General features: G+C 50.1%; 1 protein-coding gene across 1 annotated transcript in view; it reads right to left on the bottom strand.

Moving 5' to 3' along the window:
- The window catches only part of PTK2 (protein tyrosine kinase 2), a gene marked incomplete at both ends in the record, with an annotated part of 128,773 nt that overhangs the window by 37,979 nt on the left and 68,785 nt on the right, over positions 1 to 22,009 (bottom strand). The window contains 9 exon segments of the mRNA XM_084229832.1: positions 4,953 to 5,157; positions 7,750 to 7,839; positions 10,417 to 10,517; positions 11,291 to 11,406; positions 12,744 to 12,844; positions 15,063 to 15,147; positions 17,026 to 17,123; positions 18,200 to 18,220; positions 19,862 to 19,918. Of these exon segments, the coding sequence (XP_084085958.1) occupies positions 4,953 to 5,157; positions 7,750 to 7,839; positions 10,417 to 10,517; positions 11,291 to 11,406; positions 12,744 to 12,844; positions 15,063 to 15,147; positions 17,026 to 17,123; positions 18,200 to 18,220; positions 19,862 to 19,918 (874 nt within the window).

The raw sequence follows: 22,009 nt of genomic DNA, 5'->3' as shown, positions 1-22,009 counted from the left end.
AGGAGAGGTCTGCGTGCCATGTGGGACCCTCACCGGCAGCCAGGGATTGAACCGGCGCTGCAGAGGCTGCGGGCAGCTTCGCAGCCCAGCGCTCAACTACTGAACCACCAGGGGAGGCCCCAGGTTAAAAATGTTTAATCTGTGTTTCCATAAGACATCTGTAAGATGTCAAAGAGATGTGCTTTCTATTTTGGTATCTGAATAAAAACTACACTTAGTAGATTCAAATTACTTTTCTGTTCTCTAAGAGCCCCAGGTTCCTTCTGGATCATCAGCAAAAGCCGCGTTTACCATCATGCCAGCATGCCTGGCACAGTGCACCGCAACGAGCCACTGAAAACACTCCAGATCATCTCATTTAATCCTAAAGGCCAGAGAGTGGGCAGCACTTGTGGCCTAGCTCCTTCAGGGAGGCCATTTCTTGTCCAAAGCCTCAGCCTATCAAAAATTCTTCTTAAACTGTAACCTGCACAACACAAAACACACAGGCGAGTCCGTGTGTGTGTGTGTGTATGTGTGTGTGTGTGTGATGTCACAGGTCACCCATGCACACAGCACAGCTGGCCTGGTGCGGCATCTACTGCAGCACAGTTTGTGTCCTGAGCAGCAGCGTCATTGCCGGGGGCATGGCGCGTGGATGCAGCTGCTCTGTCCAAACAGATGCTGAAAGGCCAGCTCTGCACGACAGGCACACAAACACGACAGTGTTCAGTAAAAACAGCCCTGACAACAGGTCCCACCTGGAGACACAGCAGGTACCTGTGACCTAAGCCAACACACAGAAGGCCCGCACTCAGCGTAGTCCAAGCCCACAAGAGAGACTCAGTCTCGTCGACAACTTCCTAAACTGCTCCCATTACATCTGCGATTCCAGACGCCACAGCTGCTGAATGCAACACTCTCCAGACGCCGTGACAACATGCTGCAGACAGCGCAGGTACTTGCAGAGCAACACAGTGACACTCTCACCCTCCAAAGCCCTTGAGCACGGGAGGAGGAGCATGCCGGCGACGCTGCCGCTGACACAAAAATACATGTGAGAAAAGCAGCGGCAGGAGTCCCCTGTAATAGTAAACTTGTTGCCTCTTTCTTCTTTCCTTTTCAACTGAACAATATGAACAACCTGCTGATGCAGCGCACATTCCAATGGGACACTTTCTAGCTCAATGCTTGTAGGACAGAGATGGCCAGTACATTCTTTTACCCAACCTCAAATGGTTACGTGGCGGCGTAGAAACAAGGTCTCACTTCCCAGGTGGGAAGAAGCCTCTGACTGGAGCCAGCAGTCACTGCTGGGAGCAGGATGCTGCAAATCAGGCAGCGTCTCCGAGGCTGAGCACATGTGCCCGCCGGCCCTGCGAGCCGCTCCCTGAGGACACGGATCTGCAGTGACAGAACCAGCACGGCGACAGTCCCAAGCTGGAAAGCATCCGATCCCAGCAGCAGGGGAGATGCCCAGACAGCCCCGAGCACACGCCTGCACAGCATGGAGAACGTGCAACCAAGTGTGCGGCAAAACCAGCTGTGACAACAGACACACCCCGAGCACGGCCGCTCACGCACACAGGCAGGAACGAGCAAGCTGGGGAGGGGCTGCCATGGCGGGGAAGGCGGTGGGGGGAGCATGGGGGCCTGCTTCCTTGCTGGTTCTAAGGGTATACCCAACTGTGGACACCCCACCCCGCGAGCTACTTACTTCTTGGCCTAGTTCTATGTTCCTATCTTTGTACATCATTAAGAAGTTAAAAAATACAACACTTCAAAAAACTTTAAATCGATAATTTTACTGTTTATTGCCATCATTTATCTAAAAAGGATTTAAGAAACTACACAGTAACTTAAACGTTTCCCCACACTGAGACAGAACTGCCAATTCTTTTTTTATGGTGTAAAGACCTTTGCCAAGGAGAATACTGTGGAACCAGCGTCCTCGAACACAAGCTTCACAAGGGCAAACCCTAAATCTGTTTGCTGTGGCTTCCTGGGCCTAGTACCTTCTTTAGATGGAATGATCCACTTAAATGGCTAAACACTTTTTTAATCACCATAAAATCTGACTGTAATACTACACCTGTAACAGGCCACCTACGGTTACTCCTGTCCAGGAGCGAGGAGCCTGCGTGAGTAAGAACGCAGGATGTGAGCGGGACAGCTGACTCACGAGACGCAGGGAGTGCGAGCCAGGCACTGTGTGACGCTGCTTGCCACCAGTGCTCCCGAGAGCATCCGCCCCACTCACCCTGGGAAACAAAGGCGGCCCAGGCGAGGCAAGTGGGGCCCCACAGCAACCTCAGGCTGCTCGCAGGACTTCCCTTTAGGTAGACAACGAGGATGGGTTTCGGGAAACGCTTTTAACAGACATGGGTAAGGGTGATCCAAAATTTAATTTTTACGATCTTGGATAGAATAAAAAATTTGAAAGTCAATAAAAGGTCTTAGTGTGATACATTGTTACATATACATATCCAAGCAACCATTGTATGTCTTATTAGTCTATTTGATACTCATACACGTTCAAAATACAAAGTTAAACACCATTTCTAACTACAACAGAGCAACCTAGAATAAACTGATGCTTAATTACCTGTGCTAAGAGTGCACAAGAAGAAACCCATTGATTAGAGGCAAACGCATTCAGCTCTGACACGTCTGGGACCGCCTGGGGGCCAATGCCTCAGTGCCCAAGCGCACGCTCGCAGGAGCGCCCCCACTGCACGACAGGCACACCCCTGACCGCGGCGATGCGGAGGTGAGTATGACGATCCCTGTCCTCAAGGAGCTTCAGTCTAGTAGGGGATGAGACATACTAGACTGTGAGCTCCTCGAGGGCAGGAAAAGTGTTCTAGTCATCCTGCCCCGGGGACTGGGCCCAGGCCACCGCGGGGCTCAGTGTGAGGGACTGCGGCGGGCGCAGGGTGAGCATGACAACCAGAACACAGTCTCCAGGCCTCCCAGGTGGAGGCTGGGGCCTGTGAGCTGCAGAGCAGCCAACGGAACAGAGGCCAAGAGAGCTGGGCCAGGTTTTGGCAGGTGCAGGACGAGGTGTCCCAGCTGAAGCGAGGTCAGTGTGGCCACAACATATGGACAGGACCAGAGGAAGGAGCTCGAGGCTGCTGCCCGACACAGAGAGGCGCAGAGGCCCGCATTCCTGTTGTGAGCAAGGCAGTCCGAGCCATGTTTTCTAAGCCCGCCGAAGGAGCCATGTCGGCGGGTAAGGAGGGATTGGAAGGTCCAGTGGCAAGGGGGCCGTGGCCAGGGGTGAGCACAGTGAGCCAGGGACTCCTCAGGACAACTCCTGAGGATTCCCAGAGGGAGAGAAGATCCAGGCACTAGCATCGCCTAGAGAGGGTGAGCAAGAGCTGGCTGAGGAGGCAGCTGGGCCTCAGAAGAAAGAAACTGTCCAGCAGATTTCAAGCAGAGGTTTGGGACTTGGGAGAAAAGGGCAGGATGGAAGCGAAAGACAGAGACAAGAACCGATTCACAGGAAAGGTAACAAATTCAGGAAGGCGGTGGCGGCGGAGAGTGGAGATCGGAACTGCAGTCTAAGAGATAAAGGAGAGGCAGGGAGGCCAGAAACAAAAGTGACCACAGGGAGACTTCAAGGAAGGGGCCTATCAAGTTCTGAGGAAATATCAAGACACATTACGAGCGAGACATGAAATAAAGCACACTCAAAATCCAGCTCCAAGAGTGAGACAATACACAAAAAGAGTTACGTGAGACTTAAGGTATGAGGGTTTAGCCTGAAGAAAGCTGCCTGGGAATGCCTGCAGGCCTACTGTGTGACAGCAGAGCAGAGTCCTGCCCCGGGGCCCAAAGAAGAGCCCTTCTAGGGCGTGCCCTCACCTCTGATCTGTCGCCCCCACTGGACTTTCACTAGGTCTTGTTCACAGCTGAATCCACAGAGCCTAGCTCAGAACAGAGTAGGTCTTAGCAAACAGCTGCTGGCTGCATGGATCTTTCTGGCATCTGAGTCTGGCGTCTGGTATCTGAGTCTTGGCTGTCGGGGTCTTCTGCACCCTCGTATTTGGTAAATTTCATGAAATTAAAATAAACTAAAATACAGCGCACACACACAGCACCCTGACAGGAAAGCAGGTATCCTCATGCACAGCCCACGGCTGGGGAGCGGCTCGTGTACCCCAGTGCTCCATGTGCATGTGTTGCCAGAACCGCTTACTGATGACAATGTTAAGTCTCAGTCCAGACACTGACTCAGGTGAGAGCAGCTGCTTACCGAGCTCAGTCAGGGCCAGGGCCGGAGCCTGCACCATGGCTGCAGAGACCGGTGGGACACGGGGATGTCCATCCAGAGCGCGGAGCTGGCTAGGGACACGGCCAAACAAAGCAACTCCAGGCCAGGTGGGCAGCAGATCCCAGGCAGATGCACTGGGGGCCCAGCCCACAGAACCCTGTTCCTGCCCGGGGACTGGGAACTACTGGGGGTGTAAGAGCGAGGGGACAATGCAGGTGCAGTGCCAGAACGGGGAAAGGAGCCAAGCAGCGGCCATCCCCTCTGGGGAAGGGTGGGCTGGAGTTTCCAGGAGGCAGCAGCATTGAAGCTGAATTCTGAAGGTGGGGCAGGAATCTACTGGGGGGGAGAGAGGCGTTTCTGACGGAAGACAGCACGTGAGGAGAGCGCAAGTTGTGGGGAATCAGATACAGTTTGGTCCTGCTGGAGCGGGGTACCCAGGAGCCAGGGGGGGTCACGTGAGGAGACTGGGAGGTAGAGATGGGATTACTACAGCGCTTGTGAGCCATGCTTAGTCAGAAGGCAGGAGTGGAGTCTGATCATCACCTGAAGCCTATTAAGATTGAAGACATTATCAACCGAGACCCAGGCGAGGAAAAAAGAGACGCAAGTCAAGGAGGCAGCGCCAGGCACAGCCGGCGCCCAGCAGCCCTCCCTGCAGCCAGCAGGAGCAGCACAAGCCCAGCCCAGCCCCTCCTACCTGAGCTGAGCTTTGAGCTCTGTGAACCGGGGCCGCCTGCTGGGGTCGTAGGCCCAGCATTTCGTCATAAGGCTGTAGAGGGTGGGAGGGCAATTTGGAGGCATGGGCAGCCTCTCCCCGTTCTCAATTCGGCCGATCACATCATTGTTCTTCACTCCTTGAAAGGGCTTCACGCCGTGCATGAGTATCTCCCACATACACACACCTGTCAGGCGGGAGAACAACAGACCATCAGCCGGAAGCGCCGTCCGTGTTTCAGCAACAACTTCATCATTGGCACGCAAGCACCAGCTGTGGACTGTGGGAGATCAGCTAAATAAAGCAACACTGTTAACTCTGTTATAAAATAACAACACTAACAAGATTTTAATATGATATGACTGATGAAACACTAAATTACAACCAAAGAAAAAAATCTTTTTCTCTAAGACGCATAAGTCCCTAAAAATCTTGCTTTAGAAGACCTTAGCCTGGGCCTCCCCGGTGGCGCAGCGGTTGAGCGCTGGGTTGTGAAGCTGCCAGCGGCCTCTGCAGCGCCGGTTCGATCCCCGGCTGCTCCCCGGCCACCGGAGGAGGGTCCCACACGGCGCGCAGACCTCTCCTGCCGCCCGCTGCTCCCCTCAGCAGTGTCCTTTGGTCCTTCTGCCTGCTCTGCTCCCCGCTCTGGCTCTGGTGAATCCTCTCACCCTCCCGCACTTCTGACTGATACCCAGCGCGTGCATAAATAAATACATAAATAAATCTTTAAAAAAAAAAAAACAAAAAACCTTAGCCTGCCAGCTACAGTGATGCTCCAGGGCCGAACACCGGTTCAGGAGTGGAGGACAAACTTTAGATCCTCCCCGTCCAGTACACCTGCCAATGATCTCAGGAGCCAGCCCAGGCCTGGGAACACCGTCCGCAGAAGCCTTTCTCTGCCAGGAAGCTCAGATTCCTGTCACCACTTCTGTTCCAGAGTCACACCTGTCCTGGAAGTCACAGTGCTGCCCCCACTGGGGCGGGGGGAGAGGCAGTGAGTGTGTCCACAAGCTCCACCACCAGCTTCAACAGGCCTGCTCACTCTACCCAGAAGCACACACCTGCCCAGCACCTTCTGAGAAGCACACGCAAGCCCTGACGAGCATGGAGTGCCAATGGGAGGCGTCAGCTAGTGCAGGCAGCCTCTGCCTTGTCCTGCTAAGGCCTTGCTGCTCCCCATTCCCTAGACACGCCATAATTTCCAAGTGTGCATGAAAAATAATGCCTTAGTTCTGCTTTTCTCACCAGAAATAACATTATCAATAATAGTACAATTTCTTGAGACCTTAGCATGTCTTGGGTCCTCTTCTTTGATATTTAATTATTATCCCTCATCCTTATAACCATACATTTCTTTAATACAGTATTTTACCTAATCTAAGATGCCACTGATCGTGAGGCACGATATTATTTTATATGGCCAAAAAGGGGAGGAAGTGCTGCCGATATCGTGACATGATCCTGTCACTTCTTAGAATTATTTTTACCTAAAGACTCTTAAGCACACTCAGATGAGGAGGTGGCAGCGACGTGACCAAGGCTTCCGCGTGGGCAAATGGAACCAAAGCAAGGCCCCAACTCATGCCTAACACATTCCTGGTATGAATCAAGTAACTCTTATCCAGGGAAAATAAAGGTATACACACCTAACAGAGCCTCTCCTCGGAGGGGCTGAAGCTCGAGTAGAGATGCTGTCCCACCCCCAAGGTCACCGGGGTGATGACAGGGAAGTGCAGGAATGCAGAGAAAGGGCATTTCTGAGGGGCACTGCATCTGCTCCCCAGGGTGGCAGGGAGGAGACGCCTTGCAGGGGGATGGCAATGATCTGAGAAGTTCAGACAGGCGAAAGGGGGTATGGAAAAGGGGTTCAGGTGGAAGGGGCGGCACAGGGTAAGTGGACTGGGAGGGCGTGTCACCCACAGGGGAAAGGCAAGTCTTTTAAAATCTGGGTCAAGGAGCTGAGGTCAGCAGTGCATAGCAAGGGAGCCCGGACCTGAGCTGGGGTGGACAGGGGGCCGCCCAGAGGGGAGGACGGCTCAGATGTCACTGAAGGGGAACCACGCAAGAGGGGTCAGGAAGGCGGGCGGCTTCCAGAGTGAGGAGACTAACCACAGTTCTCGATGCTCTGGATTTGAGAGGCTGTTACAGAACCATTTAAGGTGAACTAGTTAGGTCATTCACATAAAAGAAATGAAAAGATGATGAGAAAGAGGAAAGAAGGAAGGAAAATGGTCTCTTCTGGCAATGGTAGAAGAGCCGCTATAGGAAACCAAAAGGAAGAGTGACAGGAGCAGGAGAGTCAGAGCAGCAGAGCACTCCAGAAGCCACACCTGAAAGCTGTGCAGTTACATGCTCAATCACCACCTGTCCAGGGAACCAGGAAGGGTCTGAGGGAGCACAGGCTCAGGAGGCCCACCTGCCCACATGGGGAGAGGTAGCACCATGCTTATCACCAGGATGTACAAAATTTAAGAACACACTGGGCCTCCCCTGGTGGCGCAGGTGGTTCAGTGCAGCACTGTGAAGCTGTCCACAGCCTCTGCAGCGCCAATTTGATCCTGGCCGGCAGGCGAGAGTCCCACATGGCGCGGCAGACCTCTCCTGTCTCGCCCGCTGCTCCCCTCAGCAGTGTATTTCGTCAGTCTGCCTGTTCTGCTCCCCGCTCTGTCTCTGGTGAATCCTCTCACCCTCCCGCGCATCTGGCCTATACCCCGGTTCTTGTATAAATAAATAAATCTTAAAAAAAATTTAAGAACACAAAATTTATCAAAATACTCACCAAACATCCACACGTCACTAGCTGAGGTAAAACGTCGAAAATTGATTGACTCTGGAGCCATCCACTTAATAGGCAACTTTCCTTTGGAAGCTAGAAAGTAAATTTCAGAAAATGAATTTCCTGTGACCGGCTTAGGTGCTTGTTACAGCCACCCGAGGACTGTAGTGTCAGGACGAACCCCTTAGCTCTTTGAGCCCCTGCACCGCCCATTTCTTTGGGGAACTGGTTGTCATTCCTGGATGTTCTAGGGCCTCTGGGGTGACACGTGGCTACATGCAGCAGGACGGCCTTCTCCCAGGCAGGGGTGGGGCGGGAGAGGGAGGTGCCAGCTTGTGGCGTGGTGAGACAGGCTTCATGAGCTGCGGCTGCAGGCGGGGACAGCCTGCTGCCAGCACAGTTGCAGCTCGCGCCTGCTTCACAAAGTCGCCTCTAGCACGGAGCCACACTGCTCCCAGGAAAACACGGGGACATGTGTCCTACACAGGCCACCATTCTGTCTCTGAAAACCTTTCCTGGAAGTGCCATTTCTCTAGAAAATGAGGGCCAGAGGCTTGCCCTACATCACCCCAGTAGTGGGTGTTGGAGTTGGGATCACTGCCGCCCACCAGCTGGCCCAGGGCTGTGGGACTCACAGGGTTGTGGGACTCCCTGTGAGTCCCACTCCCTCCATCCTCCAGCTGAAATGACTCCATGTCTCTGTGGTCCCATGCGTGTCTGCACATGACATAAGAGTGCCGCCAGGACGGGCTTGGGAGTTACTCATTTTAGTGGCTCCGCAAATGTGCAAGTAAGGAATCTGCAAATGACGAGGAGTATTGGCACCTTGGGGTGAAAAGTAGGTGGGGGCAAAGGAATGAAAAGAGAATTTCCTTAGGACAGCCCATTTCTGTAGAAACTGTTCCTTCTTAGAAGCCCAAGGACTTCCTCTGTGCCACACTGGAAATCTCAGTCTCACAGCACATGCCTTCGACTGCTGGGTCACGAGACAGCCCATCTGGAGGGCCCGTCTGCAGGCAGAAACGGGGCACTCGATACAGCACAGGGCCCAGAGGGAGCAAGAGAGGCTGGGGGGCGTTGGGAAGGCCTGGGAAGGGGTGACAAGGTTCGGCAGGCCTGGCCAGGCCAAAGGCCCGCATTCCCGACAGTGGGGACACCGCTCGAGAAGCCACAGGAGATGATTTTTGCGTCCTTGATTTTTTTCCCCATCTAACATCAAGTGGCTTCATGACAACTGAGGTCAAATCCTCTACTTGCTTCCTTCAAAGCGAACTGCTACACATCTGGGCTCTGCATGGAGGAACACTGACCTTCTGGGGTTGCCCCCCCAGAGCTTATCTGAGATGGGAACAAAGGCGTGAACTTGTCCACTGCCCATTTTAAGCACTGTCTGTGATGTGGAGGCCCGGCCACCCTAGGTTTACAATTCTAGGCCCTGGACTAGTTAGGGTTCGAGCTGGAGATTAGATTAAATTAAAACAGTGGGAAGCTGACTTGAATTTTCTCCCCCAGAACAAAGGCGTGCAAGCCCTGATTCAGGCTGCAGTGCACAAAAAGCACATAAAAAAGGAGACATGACCCACGTAAGAGCAAACGAGCTTTCCATGTGAAAATTCAGGTCATTCTGCTGCCGCATAAAAGCCAAACAAATTGAGAAAGAAATTGGCTTTGAAAAATGGAAGTAACACTCAGTATATACATTAATAGCATACTATGGATTTGTTTATCCAAACCTTGGCCAAAGTACTAGGAATATGATAGTTTATTGATAAAAATATTTGCTTAGTAATAATTTGAAGGACCAATTCAATCTGATTCAAAGACAGGCAAAGTTAAAGACAGCTCACAGGCATTAGCTGCTCCACACCAGGCCTCTCCCGGGCAACAGGGCCGTTGGCTGCCATGTCTCTGTGTCCTCCAATTGAGGGGCATCTGGGCAGACCCCAGCCTTTGGCTACTACCAAAGCTGCACCGAACATTCAAAGGCAGGTTTTGTGTGAACATAACAAATATTCATTTCCAGGGAGCAGTGCCCAGGAGAGCAACTGCTGGGATTAGGGTAGTTGTAGGTTCAGTGTAAGAATCTGGAAAATTCTTTTCCAGAATGGTGGTGCTAATTTACACTCTCACAAGAAGCGAGGCATGACTGTGTCTGCATCCAGCCAGCGTGGGGCACCATCACTTGTCCTCCTTTGCACGTCCCCCTGCATGAAGACATGGACATCCGGTCCTGTGTTGACGGCCATCTCTACAGTGAGGGCTCTCTTCCTCTCTTTTGCCCATTTTCTAACTGTTTTGAGTTTTGAGAGCTCCTTATATATGCTAGTCCTTTGCAAGGGACACGGCTCGCAAACACTGTCTTCCGGTACACTCTGTACTGGGTGCCTTCATCCTGAGCTGACTCGGTGTCAGGCCTAAGGACTCTGCGCAGTCCTGGACTCCAAAGATTTCTCCCTAAGACCCCTGACAGTTTTATGTTTCATGATCAAATCTCAGATCCATGTTGAGCTGACATTTCAGATGGGACAGGCTTTTGCCTCTGGATGTCCAGCGGGTGAGAAGGCTGTCCTTGCTCTACAGTCAACCGAGCATATCAGAACATTCCTTTTTTAAGAACTAAAAACCATTAAGCACCCTGAGCCTTTCTCACTTGCCGCGCTGATGGCTCACCTTTGTAGTAAGTGCTGTCTTCCATGTATCGGGACAGTCCAAAGTCTCCTAGTTTTACACAGTCATTGGAGGACACCAGAACATTTCGAGCAGCAATATCCCTGGTAAGTAAGAATTTGGGACAATGTATTTCAATACAAGGAAAGACGAACGTATAAATTCAACCAGTGTATTATACATATCCATGCTCAGAGTTTAAATACAATGCAAACAGATGATTAAAAAAGACACCTTTATTATTTTACTTCAAATACATATAACATTTGGCAGATATTTACTCATGATTATTATCTTGAATGATAGCAAAGAATATTCTCAAATAATGAGTCAACTTACTGCTGTTCATACATTCATACCAACTGACTGTGACACACAACAGAGGTCTGTAACCTGCTTTACTAAGGAAATCTTCAATAAACAAGTTCATCTTCTGAGCACTTTCAAAGGATTTTGCTGATGTAGCTTATTAAGGCTAGACAGTAAAATTTTGACATCACAAGGGAAGACAAATTGTCAGGACTTTCACACGCATTCAAGCTGGAGACCTGGGTTCTGAATGCAGCCGTGCAGAGTGCCAACAGGTGTCACTTGTGACTCGGCTCCTGCAAAGTCCCAGGACAGCATCTGCTTCGGCCATATGATCACAAACTCTGTGCCACGCACAGGCTCTCAAGAGTATTTGTAGAAGGAATAAGATGTTTCAAACTCTATGAGGAGCTTAAACGTGTACATTAACATGCAGCACGTCGCTAGGGCGGGACACCCGTACCAAGCCCTATGGCACAAGGATCACAGGTAATGGGGGAACTTGTCCCATGCTGGTTTCCACCCCCAGCCCACCCAGAGGTGGCTCAGAGCCTCAGCGAGGTCTTACCTGTGCACAAATCTTTTGCTCTCTAGATAGGCCAGCGCGGTACTGAGTTGATAGGCATACAGGATCAGGGAGGCTAGATCCAAACTGTATTTCCTCACTTGCAAAAATGATCTCAGCTTTGGAAGAGTGGTCAGATGAAAAAGAAAAATAAGTGATGCAGAGTAAAAACTCAGTAGTGAAAGGGCTTCCCTCATACCAACACTGACCAATTCCAGAAGCACTTTTATGAGAATGGCTTTCGTCTTCCCTGAATAAAAAGTGCCACCGAGGAAGCCTATTAGCTCAGATACTATGGTTAGTCATTCTTTATTTGAAATCCTATTGTAAAACTGAAATCTTCATGACTGTAGACAAATTTCTGGAAAGAGAGATGCTTTCGGAGGTGAGGACAGCACAAGCACCGCCAAGGAACAGCCGCCGGACAGCAGCTCCGCACCCTTCAGGGCAGCCCCGCACACAAAGTGTGCTCACCACATGCCCACTCCTTGGGCCCCCGGCCGGCAGGAAAGGGGCTCCAGAGGCAAGAAGCAAAGGCCCTGGCCAGGCCTCTGCCCACGACCTGTCGGGAGCAGAGCATGCAGCCGACCAGGCCACCCTGCTCCCAGGACGCAAGTGAAGGGAGAGGATGCCAGTGCCCATGTGACACAATGACCCGAGAGAAAGACCTGCCAACTTTTTTTTTAAGCCAGGAGAATTAACAAATTCTCCAAAAGCAAAAGCAGAAACCATGGGAACAAGCACTCCATTTTATTTAGAAAGGGCAGAGGAAGAGGTTAGTAGTGGCCTTCAACCTCCGTCCACTGCTGGTCGTCACGAAACTCAAGAGAGCAGGGGTCGCTGGGCAGGACCCTTCAAAGGATGAGTGGGGGGTGCTTTCCTAAGAGGAGGGAGGGCCCTGAATCCCAATTCCCAGCAAACCTGCACGATGTTTGGGGCCCTTTAAAAAAGGAGGGCTGTGCAGCATGAGGTAGAGGCTGAATTACTGAGATTCTGGGTCAGAGACACACGTAGGCACCTGGAGAAGACCAGTGTTCACTGCTCCTCAACCACACAGGCTGCCTGAGGGTTAGGACAGAGCATGGGGTGCCCACCTGCCCGGATCCCGCAGCATGGGGCACTGGGGCTGCTTGTCTAACAAGCCAGGTGACGGTGACACGCAGATGAAACAGCACTGGAGAGAGGAGCTGCTCACATCCTGTTACTCACATTTTTAAAAGAAACTATGACTAATATCAGCTGGTTTCAAAGATACTGCAAAGTGAATTCTCAAAAAGATTAAAGTTTTAGCATCAACTTGCTCAAGATTCCATCAGCACTGCATCTCTCCCTCTCAAGCCGCAGGGTCAGCACTCGGGACCACGGGGCCATGGGGGAGAAACTCCATGTACAACTTAGGGCCACATGCTCACAGTGTGCCCTGGGGGACCCCAGCGGCGCACCCCGCACCCAGTACCTCTCCAAGCGTGCAAAGCTCCATGATTATCCAGACGGGGTTCTCTGTGATGACACCGATCAGCTTCACGATGTGTGGGTGGTCAAACTGGCGCATGGTTACTGGGGAGACAGGCGGCAGGTCACTACAGCTCTCCTTGAGACAACTCAGCACACACAGGCTGACACACACAGGCTGACTGATGGCCGTGGGGACTGGACGCACAGGTGGGCATAGGCTGGCAGTGGGTAGGGCCTGAGCTCGAGCGCAGCGAGCTGGTTAGCCAGTCCCCAGGGGAGACTACACCATGAGGAAGGTTAAGAATTAGGGACAGGTACGTCCTGGGGCTAACTTCCTAGGGTCCCTCTGAAAGTCTGATCAAGTGAGACAGTGCAACTCACTCACTGGGCAGCACTCTGGTGTCCACCGCCCACTGGTAACCTGCCAAGAGGAACGCAACCACCCACTGGGGAGTGTGGTGGGTGTGCAGGTGGACTGGGTGCCGCGCCCCCAGCAAAGGAGGAGCCTCATCCCCTTGTTTGCACCTTCCAGGGGCAAAGTGGTTCCAGGGCTGCAGGAGGACTTTCCTATAAATGCTGACCGCCCTGTAGGCAGCCCTGGTCCTGAGGGCCAGCCTCAACGAGCCCACGGCAACCGGGGTCCGCCATGCACACAGGGCCGTGTGCGTGTACTTCTGAGCCTGCAGGGTAGAGGGCAGGGCAGCCCCCACACCAGAGCTGGAGGGGCTCTGGAGGTGATAGCAGAGTCCCCAGAGCACTGGACTTTGAACTATTAAAAGAGGGGAGGTGTGGGGGCTAGTGAAGTTGATCCATTGAGGCTAAGCAAGGACAGGATAGCAGCAGTGGCAGCTTCTCCCCATGCTGCCACATGCTGTAAAGCAACTGGTCCCCGAACACTGTCAGGAAGAGCTGTGAAAGGCTGAAATGGGCAAAACACACTAGTGAAAGCTTGTTTGGCTCACTCATTTGGGTTGTCTCAGTCTTCAATGTCTGAGGTATTTTGTAACTCATACATTGTAGGAAATATAATAATACACATAATTCTTGTCTTTAAAAATGCAAGGGAGGTGTGTCTGGGGGAATACAATTACAGTGCTGCACAGAATTTAAAATTCATTTCAGCATTCCTTTGTTCCCTATGTGTGTGGCTTCTGGAATTTTCTCTTGACCACTTGTAACATATAACTGCTTCTCTTATTACTGATTTTATTATCTTCTCTTTTCTCTGCCTTCTTTGTTAGGAAAAAAAATTTACTGCCACATGATAACCCGCTGAGAAGCCACAGGCCACGGGTGGGGGTGGTGGTGACACACTGACAGGCAGAAACCTACTCCCCAAATCTCCTACAGTGTCGTCAACCAAAACCAGTGTCACTTCAATAAAAGGAAAAAGAATACAACTTAAAAAATAGAATTTTTGAAAAAAGAGGGCGACGTTTACATTCTCTTGGCACGTCTTCTCCAGACTAAACAACCCAGTGTCCCTCAGGGGACATGTTTCCAAGCTTCTTCTCAGCTGAGGTCACTGTCCACTGAGTGAGTGAGATATACAAAGTCCACAAGCTTTTTGAGTCGGGGCCCAGCATGGACAGGCCCTTGGGCGCCGGGTGGGTGTACCAACACCCCAAGATCACACTGGCCCCTCTCCCTGTCATTTCACCTGCACTTGAGATAACACAAATCCTGAAAGTTTTTCTTTCTCGATTTTTCCTGCATATTTCAAGACTAGGACCTAACAGTTTTGTTTTATTCCTAATTTTAATTGAAATAACATTAGTACCCCAACCTAGGCCGATGCACCCTCTGGCACGGGGGCCCGGGAAAGCACGTCAGGAGTGTCGGTATCCACATCATACACTTCCTTGAACAGCCAAGTAACTTACAAAGAAGCCAACTGGCCAGTTTGATGGGGCTCCCGCTACAGAACCAGGCGATAGCCATGGCAGGCCAGGGGCTGAGACTCCCAGCAGGACCAGGGATGGGCCAGGCCCTCACACCTGGGCGCCGTCAGGCGGGACTGTGTCTGCAGTGCTCCCCTCTGGGGCCTGCAGCATCTCTCATTTCTGTGTCTTCCCAATGCCGAATGGCAGAGGGGACCGGAGGATAAAGGGAGAACAAATCAATCTACCTTTATACCCTAAACATCATGGCTCACCTAAAAAAAAACTAGCTATGTGTCTCTACAAATACAGATATTAATTGGCAAGGGAAGATAATAAATCAGTTGTCTCATAAAAGCTGAAACACTTTTTTTCATCGCAGTTTTGATTTCACAGACAGAAAGTCAGATGGAGTTCCACAGAAGTTTCCAGAAACTTACAGGCTTCTTGAAGGAACTTTTCTCTCACACTGTCCGAAGTACAGTTTTTACATGTTTTAATTGCAACCGCCAGAGCTGGATTCTCCTGTGTCAGGGAAATGACAAAAATCACACATGAAAAAGAACTCTCCACCGCAACAGACAGGCACATGTAGGGAAAGCTCTTTGCTTTGTAAATAAGTGGATTCTGTGCCAGACCAGATGAGGATGGTAAAATCTTGAGAAAAATGCTTAAAACAGCCTGAATACAACCCCAGAGAGGACGGACAAGCACGTGTGAGGCTGCACAGTTCCTGCCACCACCTGCTGGGCACTGCTCTTGGTGCTCAGGGGCAGTGGCAGTGACCCCCATTCTGACCAAGTTGCACGCGTGCATTAGGGGGTAGCACCCCGCACAAGAGAGAAAGAGCACATCCCGATGCAGGAGAGGAGAGCCAGGCCTGAGGTTGGGCAGGGCCCCGGGCAGGTGCTGAGGCAGTGCCGTGTGTGAGTGCCGCCAGCGGGGGCAGCAGATGGGGGCTGGGGGCCAGGCCTTCCCTGAGATGGGGCTGCAGGGCTGGTCAGCACTGCCCTCGCACCTTGCCAGGGGCACTGTGTGTGGTCCTGAAGAACTTCAGGAACACGGGGACAGCACAGGTGACAAGACGGTGGCATGGACAAGTGTAGGAGCAGAGGAGGTGAGTGGAGTGGGCAGGACAGAAAGTCACATGAAATACATATCAGGAAGTCAACAAAAACATGTGAACCCTGGTATTTTTCTGGGGACTGGGATGCATTCGACATATTTAGTAAACACAGGACAGAGCAGAGCTATTGAGCAAAACTGTTCTCCTGTACTTTCACAACTAAAAAGGACTCTGTTTGAGCGGATGCAGTGGGTCAGCCGCCCTCCACCAGCTCTGTCGTCCCGGCACATCAAGCGCTCTCGGAGCGTCAGGATCCTTCCCGCTCAGAATCTCGGTGGTGCAAGACTGAGACCACTGGCTTACTCCCAATTAATTCAGAGTTAAGAAGCCTCTCCATGTCTCAGAGGCAGAACCGGGTCTAAAACTTAGGTCTTAGACTAGATTTAGATTCAGGTCTCTTTCTACTGCATTTTGGTCTCACAAAGCAGAATTAAGAGAAAGGAGAAGATGAAGAATGTAGACTAAGTAAAAACAGTTGGAAAGGACCTACTGACTAGAAATACATAACAGTTCAAAACTGAACCCAAATCTGTTTAGCTACATGGTGGCAACTACCTGTTGTAGTTGAAAAGACTTTTTTTTTTTTTTTTTTACAGTGTTTTGATTGTAAAGCTATGATCAGGACATCACATGTGTGTGCAGGCTGTGCAAAGGTGGTAGGAGGACGCACCTGTGGGGACATCTGTGTGAGGGACGTCCCCGTGCTCATCAGGGCACCAGCTCAAATCGCTGGGCCCCGTTGTACTTCCCGCGGCTGCAGGAGCGGTGGGACGGGAAGAAGCTGCTAACAGCTCTGTGGAGAGAAGATGCTGTGGAGCTGACTGTGGTGATGGCTGCACTACTGTGACTCTACTGGACCAAAAAAGGCCCCTGCAGTGTAGAGTGGGAAAGCAATTTTTCATAATGTGTTTTATTTCAATAACGCGATTATTAAATAACTTTAAAAAACCACTAATCTAGTTTGGAGGGCAGTTTGAGGCAAATGAATGTTCTTTCTTGAAAGTGTGGGAAACATGCTGTTCTGTGGCTGACCTCGGTGGGCTCGTGGGCTGCCCCATGCCACGCTCAGCCTGGGGCAAGCCTGGCCCAGAAGCTCAGAGAGCAAAGTGAGTGGAGCCGGACCCGGCCCTCGAGTAGCTACCTCTGCCTTTTGGTTTCTGAGTGCACTGTACTGGCTGACATGAGATCTGGACGAAGAGCAAGGGCTCACGGACAGAGCAGGGGCAGTGTGAAGAGGAGCACCCGGCAGGCGCCCAAGTGTGTGGCCGGCGACTTACTGGGCTCATGTACACGCCTTGGTGCACGTCTCCAAATTGGCCTTCGCCGATACACCGTCCGAGTTCTATTCTCTCTCTTTGGATTTCATAATCCCTGGCTGCAAAACATGATCCACACATCAAGAAATACCAGAGTACAATATTCCAAATGCAGAAATGACACTGACACATTTCATGAGTAAAAATTTCATTGGTGGCACATCATTTTATGAATATGTTTTAAACAGTGGAATTCTCTTAAACAGTATTTAAAAAATAATTTATGGGACTGTTATTGCCTTGGTGGATCTAACAAAATGATGAGTTTTATTAAAGGTATATTTTTTCCATAATTTTGAATGTCTGGTTTAGTTTATATCTATCTGATAGTCAGTCTAAGTAATTTCTGCAAGTATTAAATTGTATGCTGAGTTAATAAGCTCTACTAGATCAGGCATTAATATATAAAGGCTAAAAAAAGTAATTTAAAGCAATTATTTTATAAAGTTTATAAAATACGGTTGTCAAAACAACTGTGTCACGAATGACTTTATCTTTGAAAAGTTTAAGAGTGTTCCACTTCATTATAATCCTATCTCTATATTATTTATGGAGCTAAAAGAGTTTAAAGAGGTAGATTCTAAAAACTAATTTCAGAATCAGATGACTTGGGATCAAGGTTGAACAAATCACATAATAAATGATGAACATTTTTTAATTTTTAAGAGTATTTGTTTCAAATCAATTACTGTGTTAAATTGTGATTTACACAAAACCAATTATTTAGCAGGTTGCTGAGGCTCATGGAAAGAAAATACCCAGTAGGAAACTAGTAGATTAAATTCCAATTTGATTAACTACTTGGTATTTTGATTTTTTCCAGTCAAGAGACATCTCCCACAGTCCATCTGTGTCTGTTCCACCAGCGCGGCCACCAGTGGACTAAAACAATAGCCAAATATTTGCAACTTTCTCCTTGGCTTATCAAATTATAAATCATACAGAAAATCTAGCCAAATTTTAGTTATTTTCCTCTTTAAAATCACTTTAGCTAGTAGTTCATTGATTTCACAGCATGAGTAAACCAATGAAAAGTAGTTTAAAAATAACAGTTAACTGAAAACGGAAACATCCCGTATCATTCCACAAGTTGCGATTGCAAGCAAATGCAGTTATTTTAAAGGAATCCTGTTACCTTCATCTATTCCATAGCTTTCTGTATTGCAATTAAGAGAGAAAAAAATTGAAGACCTTGCTTAGAAATAACTAATAGCAATCAGGGTTACATTACAACAACAAAGTTGGAGAGTACATTTCAATGTTTTGTTAAATATTTTAAAGATGAATATGGGTAAAGAAATAGGACTAAGCATAAGTAAAAGCTAAATATCCTCACGTTAATTCAATGTTAGGCAAACAATGCTCCAAATATCCTCTTACAGATCCCTAAACGAGACTCACTTTTGTGGGGTCTGGACAAAAGTTAGTCATACTGGACCTTTTCTAATCAACCTGAATAATAAACAGGCATTTGGATTTTCTTTAGGGATGGACAAATGACTGAATGTCTAACAAAGAACTTAAGCCTAAACCTGAACATTTTTTCAAACTGCCACTGCAAGTCAAAGTGCACGCACTCGGAACGCACGCACTCGGAACGCATGCACAATCTCCAGCGCAGGAGCCCTAGGAAGGGAGTGGGGTCCCTGGAATGGCCTGCAGGAGGGGCAGGTGGCTTCTCTTTATTTCAATACTGTCTCCTCAACGTATAGAAATCCAACGAGAGCATCTTTTAAAACAATTACACTGCAGGATAAAGAACCGGAAACACTGCTGGTACAAGTATGACTCTGCTGACGTCAGGACAACAGATGCTGAATCAGTCGGGTTTCTGCGGCTGTCAGGTGGAGTCTGAACTGAGCATCTTTAAGAGGTAGCTTCAAAATTTTTTTATATGAATGAAAATTTCAAGGGCTTCTCCAGTTCACAATCTGGGACTACATTCTCCAACATGAGGCACGGGGCCCCAGAGCCGCCTCATTCCACGGAGAGGGAAAGAATTAGGAGTTTCCAGGCTTCAGGAAGGTCAAGGTCGCCTAGAATTGGCACTCCCTCCCCAGCCCACACCACCCTGTATGTGGGAAGCTCTCCGTGCTGGCCAGTCAGGACTATGAAGACCCACAGAGTTGACGGGGAAAGGCTAGTCGCTAAATACGCATGCTCCAGAAAATCAAGTGTGTGTGCGCGTGCGCGCGTATTTAAGTTTAAATGATGATGCAAATTTTCTACAGAGAGGAAATACTTGAATCAATAAATATTGTTGGCCTCCCTGGTGGCGCAAGGGGTAAAGCACCGCACTATGAAGCAATCTGCAGACTCTGCAGCACGACGAGTTCGATCCCCTGGCGGCCAGAGAGGAAACCACATGGCGAAGCAGACCTCTCCTGTCTCGCTCGCTGCTCCCCTCAAGAGTGTATTTCAGTCCATCTGTTCTGTTCCCCACTCTGTCTCTAGTGAATCCTTTCCCCGCCCCCGCACATCTCTGGCCTGTACCTAGCTCTTGTATGCATAAATAAATCAATCTTTAAAAAAAATATCATTATCATAGAACCAGAAAACAAAATTACAAAAAGCTATAACTAAACTCACTCACAGACTCTTGAGTGTCAGGCTGCTGACCTCAGAGGGGCACATCTGACACTGAACTCTGAAGGCTGAACGCAATGTTTCTGTTACGCTCTCAGTAAGGCATAAAAGGCAGTCCCGAAAGAAAGAAACAGCTAACATTTTAAAAGTGAGATATTCAGAAGCTAAATATCTGCCGCGCGTGCACGGGCGCAGCCGGCAGCCTACTCACTCGAGGGCATGGTGTACGTATCTTCTTCGTCTATGATCTCGGCGTAATCGTCGGTTTCTGCGGGAGAGGAAAGAGATATGTTGGAAGAGGTTAAATACGTGACCTCCTGGCCTTCGTAGAATTTGAAAAGGCAAAATGATCTGCCTAAACCCCTTAGTATGGCTGACATATTCTTAGAACACTATTACTCAATTTTTGCTCCCACATGACTCATTTATAGAAATACAAGTGACATCACGATCCGGTCAGTATTTACAATACATGACTTGCTTCTCAGGCAGCTAACAGAAAGCCCTTGTGGAAACTGAAAGACACAAAACAACTACATGTCTGACTCAGATCCACCCTCTGTCCTGACCATGACCCCCTCGCTCCACCCAGCGCAGGCTTAGACCACACTGCTGTTAACTGGGATTCCCCAAACAAGACTGGTGCCTCCAAAACACAGGCCTCGGCAGGCAGAGGGCGATGTTATTTGCAACTAGGCTCCAGGGCATGATCAGACGTTCTCCTTGAGAACACAACAACGGCAGCTGATCTCTGAGGAGACAGCCCACACTGACTGGCCTCATCTGTGCAGGGTGAAGCCGGCCCAGGCAGTGATGGCGCATCACACTCCACTCAGGTATCTCTAGAGTCTGCCGGGTAAAAGATCTACCAAGGAGGATCAACGGAGAGCAAGCTGCACGTTCAAGTGACTTAGTTTCTGAGATAAAGTCAGGGAGCTCCAACTATTCCTTCCAGTAACACAGCAACTTAGAAACCTAGTGCTGTGTCAGCGGGGAAGCCATCTGAGGACGGTCCCGTAGGTCGGGTCTGTTTTTCTTTCTGGAAAGGGGAAAACCTTTAGCTGCTCTGTGCCTAAAGACTCAAACTGTGACCCCTAATGGATGCAGGGCTTCGGAGCTGCTTCAGGAGAGAGCTCTCTTCAAATCTTCCTGGCAGCTACCTTTAACCCCGCGAACTAAAGGCTCAAAGTCCTTTCCTCTGTGCTGCCACCTTACCTCCTTCGGGTAGTAACACTACAGAGCCAGAGGAAACAGAGGGGGTGGGGCTCTCCGCCCGAGGACGCCTGCTGTGCGGTGGCAGACGTCAGTCCCAACTCACTGGAGGGACCCAACTCTTAATTTGTCACCATCAGTAAAGTGATTAAAGTTTCAGCTGGCAGAGCGTAACCAGTAAATCAAGTCTCCTTAAGAACATTTTGTGTCTATTCATAAGTCCTGTAGGAAAGGTGGATGTTCATTATTCTTTACATGTTTATAACTAATACTACTCAGAGGATTAAAGGAAACACCTTGCTCTACCCCAAACCCACCTTCCTTCACGTCTCTATTTCTCTCTCAGTGATTACTAAGGACGGTGAACTGGCGTGCTCTGGACCTACTGCTCTGCTCCTGCACAGGAGGACTGTCAGGAGACATCATCCCACCATCACAGACCATGTGACTTGCCATCAGGGACCACAGGAAGCTACTGAGGGGCAGGGAAGCAACAGGACGAGGTGGGGAAGGCAGCACCTGACAGCTAAGAGGAGAGTAGCCGCGCCGGTGGCACAGCCAGCAGCTGCCCACCTCCTGGCTCTGAGATGTCACCAGTTCAGCTTCCAGCGGCCACCCTCAGCAAGCACAGCCAAGGGCGAGCATGGCTACCATCTGCCCTGCCTCCTGCCTGCTTTCACGCAGAGCACACACCTCTGCAAGCAGCCCCGTGAGCAGCTCGGACCTCTCCCACCCCTGTCGCCTGCTTCCAGAACTGCTCAAGCACCTTCAACATCACTGCTCTTGGCTCTGGGCCAAGACCTTATGGCCAGCCTGGCAGGCCTGCCTGGCAAGGCCTCCTTGGCTAATGGTGCCCACCGACTGAAGAGGGGCATGAAAGCACCCTCACAGCAAGGCAGGCATCCCCGAGGGCTCACCAGGCCTACATCTCATGCTGGCACAGAGCCAGCGTCACCAACCAGGGGCCCTCCTTGAAGGGATTTATTTGTACTCGACCTCCGCTACTCTGACACCATCAACTGTCTCTCTCCCTCAGCACCCATCCCTACCCTCACCCGCCATGCCTTTATCTTCTATCTGCCCCCACTCCATGGGCAGCCTCCCCTGCCTGTCTACTTCCATTTTCTCAGCATCCAAAACTGGGCCT

This window comes from Talpa europaea (genome assembly GCF_964194135.1).
Source record: "Talpa europaea genome assembly, chromosome: 3".
In the NCBI taxonomy this organism is placed as follows: Eukaryota; Metazoa; Chordata; class Mammalia; order Eulipotyphla; family Talpidae; genus Talpa; species Talpa europaea.
This window is presented reverse-complemented; position numbering and strand designations above follow the sequence as displayed.